General features: G+C 40.6%; 1 protein-coding gene across 1 annotated transcript; it reads right to left on the bottom strand.

Annotated features, from left to right (window-relative positions):
• Positions 1-4,969: 4,969 nt before the first annotated feature.
• Positions 4,970-12,809, bottom strand: LOC109217291. Its single transcript, XM_019381524.1, has 3 exons — positions 12,639-12,809; positions 12,067-12,116; positions 4,970-5,280 (listed from the first exon to the last, which is right to left on the bottom strand). The coding sequence occupies exons 1-3, from the start codon at positions 12,777-12,779 to the stop codon at positions 5,160-5,162; spliced, it is 312 nt and encodes a 103-aa protein (XP_019237069.1). The 5' UTR covers positions 12,780-12,809; the 3' UTR covers positions 4,970-5,159.
• Positions 12,810-14,570: the final 1,761 nt, after the last annotated feature.

Raw genomic sequence — 14,570 nt, 5'->3', positions numbered from 1 at the left:
GTGGTGGGTGCGTTCCATAGGCCAAAGGGCATCCTCTGAAAGGCATAAATTCCATACGGGCAAGTGAACGAGGTCTTCTCTCTGTCCTCCGGTGCAATGGAGATCTGATTGTACTCGGAGTACCCATCCAGAAAACAGAAATGTGACCTCCCTACCAATCTGTCTAACATCTGGTCAATGAAGGGAAGTGGGAAGTGGTCCTTCCGGGTGGCTAGATTTAACTTTCGATAGTCCATGCAAATTCTCCAGCCCGTGACGGTTCTTGTAGAGATCAATTCATTCTTATCATTCTTGACTATCGTCATGCCACCCTTTTCAGGAACACATTGAACTGGGCTAACCCAGCTGCTGTCAGAGATTGGGAAAATGATTCCCGCATCTAACCACTTGATTACTTCTTTCTTCACCACTTCCTTCATATTGGGGTTCAGCCTTCTTTGGTGTTCCCTGGAAGGTTTGTGTCCCTCTTCCAGTAGAATTTTGTGCATACAGTAGGCGGTGCTGATCCCTTTTATGTCTGCCATGGTCCACCCACTGGCAGTCTTGCACTCCTTAAGTACCTGCAATAGTTGTTGAGCCTGCACATCTAACAAACTAGATGAGATAATAACAGGTAATTTGGAGTTGGGTCCAAGAAATTCATACCTGAGATGGGCGGGCAATGGTTTTAATTCCAGCTTTGGTGGTTCTTCGATGGATGGCTTGGCTAGAGGAGTTTCTCGGTTTTCCAAGTGCAATGGTTCAAACTCGAGGGTCCTATCCCAGAACCCTCTACCCTCTAACGCCAACACCCATTCCGCCAGATCCTCTCCATTTACCTCATCCAAATTCATTAGACATGCAGCAAGGGGGTCCTCAATAGTCAGCCTTTCATCATTAGTCTCTACAATCACATCCACGACATCAATTAGAGAGCAATTGGCGAATTCACTTGGTCGCATCATAGATTTCTGCACATTGAATGTTATTTCATCATCGTTTAGTCTCATCTTTAGCTCCCCAGTCTCACAATCAATTAAAGCTCTCCCCGTGGCCAGGAACGGTCTTCCCAAAATTATGGGAATTTCTTCATCCACCTTACAGTCTAGGATCACAAAATCTGCAGGGAACACAAATTTCCCTACCTGAATCAACACATCATCTAGGATTCCAAAGGGTCGTTTCACAGTCCTGTCAGCAAGCTGCAACAACATAGAGGTGGGTCTAGCTCTTCCAATGCCCAACCTCTTATAAATTGCTAGGGGCATAAGATTGATGCTGGCCCCTAGATCACACAGTGCCTTAGCAAAAACAAAATTACCAATAGTGCATGGAATTGTAAAGCTCCCTGGATCAGACAGCTTTTCCGCAATTGGTCTAGTCACCACTGCACTACAGGTCTGAGTAAGAGTAAATGTGGCCAAGTCTTGAAAATCAAACTTTCGGGACATCAAGTCCTTCATCATTTTTGCATACCCAGGCATCTCCTTCAAAGCTTCAATCAATGGTATATTTACCTGAATTTGCTTCAGCATGTCAAAGAACTTCTTGTATTGCTCCTCCTTTTTGTACTTAGCCAGCCTTTGGGGGAAGGGTGCAGGGGGTCTCTTCTTCTCGATCACTTGGGACTGATCTTTCTCAGCTGCTACATCAACTACTGGCTCTTGGACAGTTTCAGCTTCCTTCTCGGTCTCATTCTGCAGGTTATTTTCTTCTTGAGCAGGCTGGACTGTCACCTCTATCAGTTTCGTTGATTCATCCAGCTCGATGGGCACTGGTATGAGTGTCTCAGCCTATCTAGCTTCTCGAGCCCTTTCTTGCTCTTCATCCAGATCTTTGCCATTACGTAGACTCACCGCCATCAGCTGCTTCGGTCCCTGATCTTTTGGATTTATCTGAGTGTCTGCAGGTAGTGTCCCATGAGGACGATTGTTCAGAGAGATCGAAATCTGGCCCACCTGTACCTCAATATTTTTGATTGCTGCATCATGTGTATCGACTCTCTCATTAATTTTTGCATTAGACCCAATAACCTGCTGCATCATTGCTTCAAGTCTAGTAAACCCATCTTCCTGCCTTCCACCATGCTGCTGCTGAGGTGGGTGGTACCCTTGCTGCTGATTCTGATTGTTGTATCCCTGTGGTCGTGGGTAAGGTGCCATATTGTTGGGGGGTCTCATACCTCCCATGTTCCCGGTGTTGAACTATGACTGTGCTGGCCTGTACTGCTGATTTTGTTGACCCCAATTCTGACCACCCTGTCTCTGGCCGCCATAATTAGACACATAGTTCATGTCTTCAGGGTAGTGATGATGATTGTGTTCTGCATTCCACTGATTACCAACTGGCTGACTAATGCAAGATGCGCACAAGCCCCCATTAGTAGTATCAACAATATGTACCTGCTGTTTCTGCCCTGACTCTTCCACCTTTTTGGTGAGTATGCTTATCTGTGTCAATAAGGTGGCCATGTTTTCAGCCATAGAATTGGATGGATCTAAAGGCACTGAGTGCACCACTGGAGTGATGGGTGCACCTTTGGTTACCCAGCCCGAATTCTGTGCCATCTTGTCAAGCAAACTCTGGCCCTCTCTCCATGTTTTTCTCAAGAATGCCCCACCAACTGAAGTATCAACAATGTTCTTTACGCTATCTGACAATCCCATGTAGAACCGCTGCCCCAACATTAGATCTGGAACACCATGGTGTGGACATATGACCAGCATCCCTTTAAAACGCTCCCATGTTTCATGCAAAGTCTCCATCGGTCTCTGTTTAAAGCTCAAAATCTCATCAATTTGTTGAGTAGTTTTGTTGGGGGGATGGAACTTGTTGTGAAATTGCTTGACCAACTCATCCCACGTTGCTATAGAATTTATGGGTAGTGAATTCAGCCAAGTCTGGGCAGCTCCTATCACTGAGAATGGAAACAATAACAGTTTGATTACTTCCGGAGTTACATTGGGTTGCCTTTGGGTTTTGCAGATAGACAGGAAATTCTTTAAGTGCTGCTGAGGATTTTCAACTTGTGACCCCGAAAATAGTCCCTTATTCTGCAACAAGTGCAGCATGTTATTCGTGATTTGGAATGACTCAGCCTGTATCTGCGGGGCTACTATCGCTGTGGATAGATTCTCAGCTGTGGGTTGTGCCCAGTCATAGAGAGCAGCCTCTGGTGCTGGTGCTATTGGTGCTGCTGGGTTTTCCTGGTTATCTCCCATGTTTGTTTCGAATTGTGCAGTTGTTGGTTGTTGTTTGTTTTGTCGGTTGGCCCAATTCAAAGCCCTGAAAAATTTCTCGGGATCTGATAATGCTTCTAATACTTCACCAGATCTCGATGAGTTTCTAGGCAAGCACCTGTGTAACCGAGTCAACAAACGTTAAAATTTCAAAGTAAAAATTGGGTATAGAGAAAACTGACTACACTAAGAATTTTTGTACTTCTTTCAATTGTAATTGATAACACCGTTAATTCTCCGGCAACGGCGCCAAAATTTGATCACGCCCAACTATGCCTTATAAAAAGGACAATGCGGTCGTTGCAAATATAATCCGGTTTACAAGTCCGGAGTCGAATCCCATAGAGAATTAACCTATCAATTACCTTTGTTGGAATCACTAAATCCTTTATAATCAATTTCCGAAACTTTGTAAACAATATTGGATGGTATTTCTACTAACTAAGATTGAAAGTAAATAACTAACAGCTGTAAACTAAATATTCTTGGGTTGAAAACAATAATGAGAAGGTTCTAAGGTAGTGATTTCCCCTATTGATGGAATCCCTTCCAGTTATGTTGCATATAGATTCACCAAAATATCTCTATCAATCATGAGAACTCTTTTTACCGTAAATCTCTCTCGAGTAATTGCGATAACTTACTAGACGCACTCTCCCGAGCTACGCTAGCTGGCTTTGATTATTACAGCTCACTTTAGATCACACCCAAGGCTTCGTTATCCCTAATCCCGCCTTTAAACCCGCAATTATAGATCCCTCTTATACTTTGGGAGTGGTGTTGTTCAATAATTACCTAAATATGCACTCTTTCCCGAGTTATGCACACTAAATAGGCACAGCTAATTGAGGATCCTGTCAATTAACTACAATAAACACGTAATTGAACAAATAGAGATTGACCGGCAACTATATGAACATAATCAAGAAGTTCATCCTTCAATAGGTTCCATCAAAACCTTAGACTAAAGTATTTAGCTACTCATAACAGCGTAAAGATAAACTACGAAAATATTTGTCATGGAAAATTGCAAGAAAAGAAGAAATAAAGAAGTATGATGTTTTGGGTGATCTCTCACACTTGTGTTTCTTGCCCAAAGTACTCTCTAAACAAATCTGACCTAATGTAGCCGAAATCCTACATTTTATAAGGGTTTTACACAAATTTTTTCCTGAATTGACAATCCTGCCCCTGGCTAGTTCGCATTCTGCCGCGGTCCCACCGTGGTTACGCCGGGACCGGGGCCAAAAGTGGTCTCTGAATCTTCATCTCTACTCTGCCGCGGTCCTACCGCGGTTACAGTCTGACCGCGACAGGCCAACTTCTGCCTTCCTTTGACTTTTCACTTGGTGCATTTCTTGGGCATTGTTTGATTGGCCTCCTTTTCTCCGTAATTGATCCCAAACTTGCTCTATCGACTTCTTTCGTTGGATATAGCCTGCAAAGCATGAAAAGCACTAATCAGAGCATTTGGTTATCATTTTTTACAACAAAGCTATACAAAAATGTGGTTCTTTAGGGTCTAATTATAGTCTAATTCACCTATTATCAACCTCCCATATTAATTTTTAATCATACCGTAAATGCAAACACATTTAGCTTAATTCCGTTATATATTGAAATGATAATTTACCTTGCAATAAGAAAATAAAGATAACAATCGTAAGTTTTAAATTCTTTAACCATTTAATTATGCGGGTAGAATTAGGTGCTTTTGTACTATATTAACATGTTTTTTTTTTTTGGTTAAGCGGATGCATATTATAACTAAAACAAACTACCCATCAGGGTGTACAAAATGAGTGTTTATGGGTGGGTACATGAGACCCCCCTCTACCAGGCTATTGTTAGTAATATTACAATCCGTTATTTTCCTTTCAAACACAGTTCCTGTGATGTCTGCCCAAAGTACATGATTGACAATCACCTGAGGAACTGTCGTTACAAAAATATCTTCAAAATTTTTTTCCTTGTGCCTTCCTTCGCCAGCATGTCAACAACTTTGTTGGTCTCCCTGTAGTTGTGCTTCACCACTACGACGCCTAGTCTTTGGACGATTGACCTGCATTCACAAATAAGTGAGTCAAAATGTAGGTTTCCATTGATTAGCATTCTAATTACCTCTGTTGAATCAATGTTTATTTCCAAAGGTGTGAGCTGTCTTTCTTCTGCTATTTGCAGTCCTTTTGGGAGTGCTAGTAATTTTGCTTGTGTGTTAGTTGTGTATTGGATTGAGCCCATGTAGCCCAAAATCCAGTTTCCACTTGCATTTCTGAAGACTCCTCCCAGCCCTCCCCTTCCAGGATTCCCAGTTGCAGCTCCATCAGTGTTAAGCTTATAGGAGTTGTTGTTTGGTGGTTCCCATTTTACCCTGAGAACCTTTTTGTTTATGGTTTCTTTATCCAGCATCATTGTAACATATTCAGTGGCCTTAGCAATTGCACATTTTGAATCTGCCCTGTCTTTTTTATTATTGAAAAAGTTGTTATTCCTTGTTAGCCGTATTTGCCAAAAACAGAAAAGGAGGAGCTCTTCCCAAGCAATGATGTTGTTAAAAGCTTTCTTCTTACGAGACGCCCAAGTGGTTGGCCAATCTCTGGTGGTGAAAGTAGGAACAGGAGCACTGGTTTTGTGTTAAGGGAGATGATGTCTTGCCAGAAGATTTTTGAATTAGTACATTCAAAGAAAATGTGTGCTGATGTTTCATTTGCCTGGCTGCACAGATGGCATATGGGGTCTGTTTGTACCCCAACATGGTGGAGATAGGCTCCAGTGGGTAGCCTTTCATGGAAAAGTAACCAGAAGAAGGATTTGATATTTTTGGGAACTTTCAGTTTCCAAATCCATGCAAAATTATAGATCATGGTTTCCTGCCCTTGGTCCAATATTGAGTAGGCAGATTTTGTGGAGTAAAGACCATTTGGTGCAGCTCCCCAGATCATTCTGTCTTCCTTGACTGGGTTGGGTAGAATGAAGGTGTTATAGATGGAATTTTGGATATTTTGGGGGATGGTGATAGAGAGAGTGGAGAGATCCCAAGTTCCATTTTGGTGAGTATTTGCAACTGTTTTGGACAAGTCTTCTCTTGTCAGAGGACCATGAATTACAGACCTTATAGCAGGGAGGTTGTTTATCCAAGGGTCATTGAAAAATTTAACTCTGTTCCCTGAATGCACTACCCATCTTTTTGCTTTCATGCATGTTTCCCATCCTTTTAGGATGCATTGCCAGGTGTGGGACTTAGCTTTTTTGGGAGGTTTCCTCCAATTGCAGTGTTTTGCAATTAGAGTTTTTGCCCAAAGAGTTATGGGATTCTGGTATAGCCTCCAAGCAAGGCCTGAGTGCTGGGCTTTATTTTTCAACTCAGCTTTCTGGATTCCCAGCCCCCTTATCCTTAGGCTTTGTGACTGTGTCCCAAGAAACCAAGTGCATTTCTATTAGTGGCAGTAGTGCCCCAGATGAAGTTCCTCTGAACTTTATCAATCTCTTTGGTTGTTTTTGCTGGCAACTTGATGTATTGCATGACATGATTTTGGGATTGAGTTTAGGGATGCTTTTGCTAGTGTGGTCCTCCCAGTCATGTTAAGCATGCTTGTTTTCCACCCAGCCATTTTTGAGTGGAGATTGTCAATAATGAACTGAAAGTCACTACAAGTGGGTCTTTTGTGGAAGATTGGGAACCCCAGATACTTTCCAAAGTTTACTGAGGCTTTTATGGAGAGGGTGTTTGAAATGAGCTCCATTTGATGAGGTTGGCAGTCAGCACTGAAGCATACTTTTGACTTAGTGAGATTGATCTTTTGGCCAGATGCTAGATTGAAAGAATTGAGAGTATTGATGATTGTATTGCAACTTGATTGGTTAGCTGTTGCAAAAAGAGTTAGATCATCAGCAAAGAAGAGATGAGATATTTTCGGGGCCACTTCTGCTGTTGCTGATGGGGTGCCATTCCCCCTGAAGGACATTATTGTCAATGTCTCTGGAAAGTCTTTCCATACACATTATGAACAGGTAAGGGGATAGGGGATGTCCCTGCCTAATGCCCCTTGTGGGCATGAAAGGTGTGGTTTGCTCTTCATTGACAATTACAGAGATTGAGGAGGAGCTTACATATGACATGATGAGGTTGATGATTGTGTTTGGGAATTTGAAGGGGCATGGAGGGTTTGCTTAATGAAAGACCATTCTAATCTGTCAAAAGCCTTCTCCAGGTCAATCTTTACTATCATGCTACCTGATTTTCCCCTCATTTTCCCAAAGTGAGAGATGTATTCTTGGACTATGATGGCATTGTCTGAAGCTTTTCTGTTGGAGAGGAAGCTGGCCTGACTAGGCCCAATGATTTGTGGGAGGTAAGGCTTGATTTTATTGACAATGATTTTTGTTACTGTCTTGTAGACAGTATTACATAAGCCTATGGGTCTGAAATTTTTGATCATTGTGGCTTGAGGGCATTTTGGAATGAGGCACAGAAGGGTTTCATTCATGACTGGGTCCATAGTTGATGTGGAGAAATAGTTTTTGCAGAAGTAGATGACATCCTTACCCACTATGTCCCAGTATTTTTGGTAGAAGAAAGGGTGAAGACCATCTGACCCAAGAGCTTTGAAAGGCTTGAAAGAGAAAATGACATTCTTAATTTCACTATCCCTTGGAGGCATCCCAATTATTAATTGTTGAATCTGAGAGAGGCGATGACCCTGAATTTCAGTGGAGGATAAGCCATTCTAAGACTGGGGTAGGGAGGAGGTATAGAGTTCTTTGAAGAACTTTGAGATTGCTTGCTTGATCTCCCCATCCCCCAGCATCCACTAACCAGAGTCATTTTGGAGGGAAAGGATTTTATTCCTTCTTCTTCTATTTAAAGTGGAGGTATGAATGAATTTTGTGTTGGCATCTCCATCTGAGAGTCATTGGATTCTGGACTTCATCTTCCAAAAGTCCTCTTCATTTTTCAAGATAGAGTTGAGCTCCTCAATAAGATTGCTTTAAAGGATTTGCATTGAGGTACTGGTGGGATAGAGGGAGGATTTTTGGATTCCTGCTATTCTTGCTAGCAGCCTCTTTTTTTTTGTGGAAGATGTTCCCAAAGGTATGCCTATTCCAATTGAGAGAATTAAGCTTGAACAGGGTGGTGGAAGGGATTAAAGTAGAGTCAGGCTTGAAACAATCCCTACCTAGGTTTTAATAGAGGGTGGCTGCACCACATTGATTCAAACCTGAAGGGTTTATTCAGAGGACTAGGACTGTTATTGCTTAGATTGACAAGCATGGGGCAGTGATCAGACTGGGTCCTGGGTAGGTGAGTTATATTTGCTTCAGGGTACTCATTTATCCAATGGTTATTAAAAAAAGACATATGTCAATTCTTTCTAGTATTAGATAGGTTCTATTTTTGTACCTCTTGTTAGACCAAGTATACTTACTACCTTTAAACCCTAGGTCTACAATTTGACAGTTGTTAATACAATTCCAGAAAGAGTTGCTTCTGTGGGTGTTCATAGGGTTTCCCCCAAATTTGTCTTCTGCTTTAAGGACTTCATTGAAGTCCCCACCCACAAACCAACTTCCTCTGTGTGTTTTGGAGATATCAACTAGACTATCCCAGAATCTCCTTCTATCCTCAATGTGGTTACCGGCATAGATTGCCAAAAAAAACCAGGGTGGGCTTGAGGGTAATACCTTGACCATGGCATGGATACCTTGAGAGTTGACAACTACCTCATCAACTTGGAGGGAAGTATCCCTCCACATAATCACTATACCTCCAGAGTGGCCAACAGCAGGGAACTGAATGTGCATGTCGAATTATAGCTCCTCAGTAAGCTTTTTGTGGTCTGCCATTTTGGTCTCCAGGAGAACCAACATCATAGGCTTATGCATTTTGACCATTTCTGAGCAGTGCCTCTTAAACTCTGCACTGTTTGCCCCTCTAACATTCCATATTATGAAATTCATTAGAGGGTTCATTGTTGGAGGGCTGGTGCTTGTTGATGCTTTTCCCTGCCCTGGGGTTGCATCACATCTCTTCCTCTGTGTTGAGATTGTTGGGATCTCATCACTGGGGTTAGGGTGAGAAGGGGTTTGAGAGTACCTTGGTTCAGGTGAGATGAGAAGTCCATTCCGCAACGAACTAGGATCATTGGGTAAAGTAGGATCAATGTCACGCTGTGTTCCACGCTGAATTCCACAGCCCTTACTGCTTCCAACTACAGTGATTCCACTCTCACTAGGTTGTCGATTTCGTGGTCCACTGGCACCTCGTTGTTCCTCAATAGCTCCAGAGCTGTTGAAATTCCTTTGGAGATGTTCCCCAGAGGCGATTGATGTTGCTTCTCTTGTGGTGATTGCTGCTGCTTCTCCTGCACTGAAGGTGAAGTTTTCTGGGGTGACTTCGGTTGGAGTATTGTGAACTGGGGGATTGCATAGGGATCCTCTACTGCTGGGTCTGGGAAAAACAGGATACTGTTGAAAATCTGCTGAATCCTGTCCTGGATAGATGGATCGTTGTTGTGGCGCATGTTGGCTGGGTGGGTCTGCTCCATGACTGACTACCACATTTGTGCTCCAAGCATCCCCAAGCCCCTGTTTAAGGCTTCTGCTGTTACCCTTGCCAGATGGGCTGGGTTCTGTATGATTAGAGAGATCGGTTGGTCGCCTAGGTGAAAATTGTAGCTTAGGGCTTGACCATGGAGTGCCAGCTCCAGCCATGATGCTGGTAGGTGGTCCGGTGGTGGCGGGATGGAGGTTAGAAAGATTGGGGGTTTGGGATTTGGTTCCATTTTTGGGTTTCTTGTTCCTATCCGTTTTTGGGTTGGTAATAAAAGGTGAGGTATTGGGGTAATCAAACGTTTCTGGCAGTTGTGAAGTTGGATCGATAGGCATGGTTATTGTTTTGGGGTTTGTGTCTGATACACTGGGCATGGGATTATTTTGATATCCGGTTGAGTTGATGGGTTCTGTCAAATCACTGAAGATTTCATGATTATACAACTTTGGCTCTTGGTCTTTCATGGAGGGATTTCCTCCAGTTGGTGTTGGTAGGGGAGACGTAGTGTTGTAGTGGTTATCATTGTGATCTACCATGAGGTCTATTTTCCCAGAGGTGATGGGTGGCCCAATCTGCCCTTTTTGATTTTCATCTTGGCTTTTGGGTTTGGTTGACTTTGGATGTGGGTTAGTGTCCTTTTGGTTTGGGTTACTGACTATAGGGTTTATCGTTGCTTTTGTTTGTGTCGTGGGCCCATGTCTGTAATTTGTGTGCATTTGGTTATTTCCTGGGTCCGCTTTTCGTTTGGCACTTGTGTTGGGCCTTTCTCCTGTGGGCTGCCCGGTTGCATTTTATTGTCCAATTTGTTGTCCCTTTGAGGTAGTGGGTTGGATCCGGTCCATCTCCCGTAACGTGTTAGATTTATTGGTGTATCAGAAAGTTTGAGTATCAAGGAACTTACCGGATGTAGCGTCGAACATTTTCACTTTGATGCCTTCTGGCTTTGTTGATTGTTTATCTTTTCTATTCTTGTCTGTTGCTTCATTTTGCTTTGTGTTGTACTCTTTTTTACGTCTTCTTGGGAAGGAGACCACTTTCCATTCTTCTTCTTCCTCATTGTTTGGAGTATGTCCTGAAACATCGTTTTGCTTAGTATTTGAACACTCTGGACTTTCTTGCATTTGTGGTTGTTGTTGTTTTTGTCTATGCATGCATCCTTTCAAGATGTGCCCTATCCTTCCACAACCAGTGCATAGTACATTTTCCCCTTCATAGATCACCAATTGTTTATGATCCCCTATTGTGACTGAGGTAGCAACTAGTGTTTCCAAGGGTACCTGTATGCATATCCTTGCATATCTTCCTCTGAGAGTGGCTGAAGTGCACGTATCAATTTTTAGGAGTTTCCCTAGTTTCCTGCTCACTTTTTCTAGGACTTCCTTGTCATAGAACTTGGTGGGTCGTTGTGGTAGTCTTACCCAAATTGCAGTGAAGGATAGAGTCGCTTCTTGTGGGACGAATTTGGGTTCCCATCTTCTTACTGAGAGGAAATTTCCTGATATGAACCATGGTCCTTTTTGTATAGCCTTCACTAGGTTCTCCTCTTTACCAAATTTGACTATGAAAAAATCCCATCCTAGGTCGATCAAGATCAATTGTTCGGATGGGTTCCATAAATCAATTAATTTAGATCGGAGGAGATTGTGTGGTATTTTTTTCCCAAAGAGTTTTATGATAACTGAGAAACGCCATGGTTCATATAGTCTGTTTTTGCCCTCGTGAGAGAGTATTATAGGACCTATTGTTTCCTTACCTTTTTGTTGCGTTAGGGTGGATTGGAGTTCTGCAGCGAAATAATCCGCTTGTGCAGTATTTTGCTTGTCAAGTAGCATTTCCTTGTAGGAGTGGGATTGGGTTGCGTTTTCTTCCATGACAGTGTCGTCCGGTGATTCCGGTGGTATGTTAGGTGATTTGGGTGGGTTTTTCATTGGTTGTTTGTAGTGATGGATAAGAGTTTCTCTCTAATACAAGGTTAGTGTAAACTGTTTTGCTACTATTAACTTGTTATCTAACTGAATTAAAACACTGCCACAGGCTGCTTTGAAGAAACAATTCTTCTAACACCAAAAGTAAGTTTTTTCAAAACACAATCTAAAAAACACATAGTTTATGATGATTAAAAAAATAAAAAAGCAACAGAACTAGTTTGCTATCTGAACGCCAATAAATACGTATTGTCTCTTCCAAAACAAATAATCACGAGAATAGCTGACTAAAAGGAAAAGTATAATTCGCAGTCTCAAAATATCTACTATGACAACACTTTTTTATGCATACGGTTGAGAAAAGATAGTTCACCTGTAATAATGCATTAATTGCAATGTCTTTTTCTCCGATAATATCATCACCTTATTCAACAACAATAATAATACGTCAGTATATTTCCACAGTGTAGGGTCTGGGAAAAATAATATATGCACGGACCTTATCCCTATCTTGTGAAAGTAAAGGGGATATTTTTGATAGACCCTCGACTCAAGAAAATATCATCACCTCATTCAAATATATTGTATCTAAGTCGAAGCGGCTGAAGTTAAAAGAAAATATTTGCTTACATTTTGTGTTTACTCTAAACTCATTAATTTATTATCGTTAAATCAGGGAAAAATATATATGTATTAACTAGAATTTACTGATAAAAATATAATACAGTACAAGATTATTTTTACTTATTTATTGATTGATGTAAACACTAAATATGTGCAAAAGAAAATTTGGGAGTTGATTGTAAATGAGGTAATTGATGAACTAATTTGGGACAGAAATGGACCATGAGTCTGGAAGATTAGAATAGGAAGTGACATTGATGTGCTGAAAGTTTTTGGAAAATTTAGCAAAAATTGTGAATTTGACAGTTTAGAAGGACTAACCTTATCATCTTGCCGTCGCATAATTCCAGAGATCAAATTTTTTGAGGCAATGGACATTGACTTTTCGAAGGTAGTTTGGTATATTTTGTTGGTTTGTTTGCATTTCTGGAGAATAGGCCATCTGTTTGTGATATTGTCCATTCTTAACCTCACTCCAATTATTCTCTTTTCCAGGGCCCAATACATTTTAAGGGCCCACATTAACCCATTGTTTTCATTCACAAAGTTGGACATATTAAGCTGGTAAGACATTGGTGTTTCAACAGATGGCGTCAATTATTTTCGAATGATTTTCCGTTTGGAATTATAGGCACCGCCCCTGAATTGACTCCTTTTTTTTAAATGGCGGAGAGGATTTAAGGCGGAGAATGAAGCGTCATCAAACGGTAATCCGGTGTACAATGCATCCTGTATTTACACAGAGTTCGAAAAAGGGTTGCACACCAAAAGGTGTAATATAGACAACCTACCCTAATACAGTCAAACCTCTCTACAACAGCATCGCTGTATAACAACTATTCACTATAAAAGCCAAGTTTCTTTTGGAACTAATTTTCATGCTATGTTATAATATATATTCTCGATAACAACACTTTGCTATAACACAAAACAAATCTGGACCAAACGAGGCTGTTATAGAGAGATTTGAATGTACTAATATTAATGGCTGCTTCTACGACTCAAACACTTGACCTATAGGTCACACAAATTTTTTTTACCGAGAATGAAGCATCATCAATAATATGAAAGTTCAAGCAACCAACCAAGCGAGCTATTAAAACTCCCATGAATTAATTCCTTCGTTATTTATTTTCATTTTTCCTTCGCCTGGTCATTTGATGTACACAATGTTTCTTCCATTTTCAAATTTAAATTATTTATATCTTATCTTTTCCTTTTTCAATTAAATATGAATGGCTGATTTCTAGCATGAAGTTAATCTAGGTCTTTTTCAGTCATAAAACAATAGTGATATTTTATATTCATACAATGTCATGGTATGGAAAATTTAGTAGTGATATTTTTCAAGTTAGTTCCATTGCCTTCCGTTCTAATAGTTGATTCGGTGAAATTGGAGCCCAATCAATTCGAAGATATAAAGGACTATCAAAAGCAGATTAAGCAGGCTTAACTATGTTGGAATTAGTAAGTAGTAATTCATTATTGTTACTTTATGTGGTGCTACGACTAGCCTTTGGGTTAGCTATATGTGACACGTTTGAATCACCATTTCTTTACTGCTAAGGCCCCCTATTTCTCCTGCATTTTGCTTTATTTTCCTTTCACTTTCTGTTGAATCTATAAAATTTGCTCTCAATTCACCTTATTGAGTGGCCAGCGAGTAAGGTAGAAATTTAGTTAGTTCTACAAATCATCACTGATTCACAAATCTTATGGAAAACTATCAGCTATTTCTATTTATAAGTAGCTTATTATAAAAATTGGCAAATTCATATAATATTATTAATATTAGCCAAATATTACCAATATTAGCCAAGTAACTATTTGTAGCCAATAAAGGTTGTGGGTATTATTAGAATAAATTGGGTACATCTTAAAGATCTTGAATCTCAGTTTTGGAATGATTTGGTGGAGTTTTGAGATGGTTTGAATTGAAAATTCGAAGTAGAAGATGAACATGAAAAAATGATATGTGAATCACACTGTGTATCATTTGTGTATCACATATGTATCATATTTGTATCAAATGTTTATCACAGGTATATCCATATATACCTGTGTGTGAGATACATGTGTGATACTCATGTGTCGCAGAAGAACTTTTTGAGCTCGATTTTAACTACGAATTTTGATACCAAATCCGTCCAAATCACCTCCAATCTTTCTCAAATTTTGTATATTGACTCATCTACATGTTTTCAATAATCTTCAACCATACCCATTGAAAAATATCCTTTTTGGCTTATATAT

This window comes from Nicotiana attenuata, unplaced genomic scaffold (assembly GCF_001879085.1).
Source record: "Nicotiana attenuata strain UT unplaced genomic scaffold, NIATTr2, whole genome shotgun sequence".
In the NCBI taxonomy this organism is placed as follows: domain Eukaryota; kingdom Viridiplantae; phylum Streptophyta; class Magnoliopsida; order Solanales; family Solanaceae; genus Nicotiana; species Nicotiana attenuata.
Note: the sequence above shows the minus strand (reverse complement) of the source record. Positions and strands in the feature narration are given on the sequence as shown.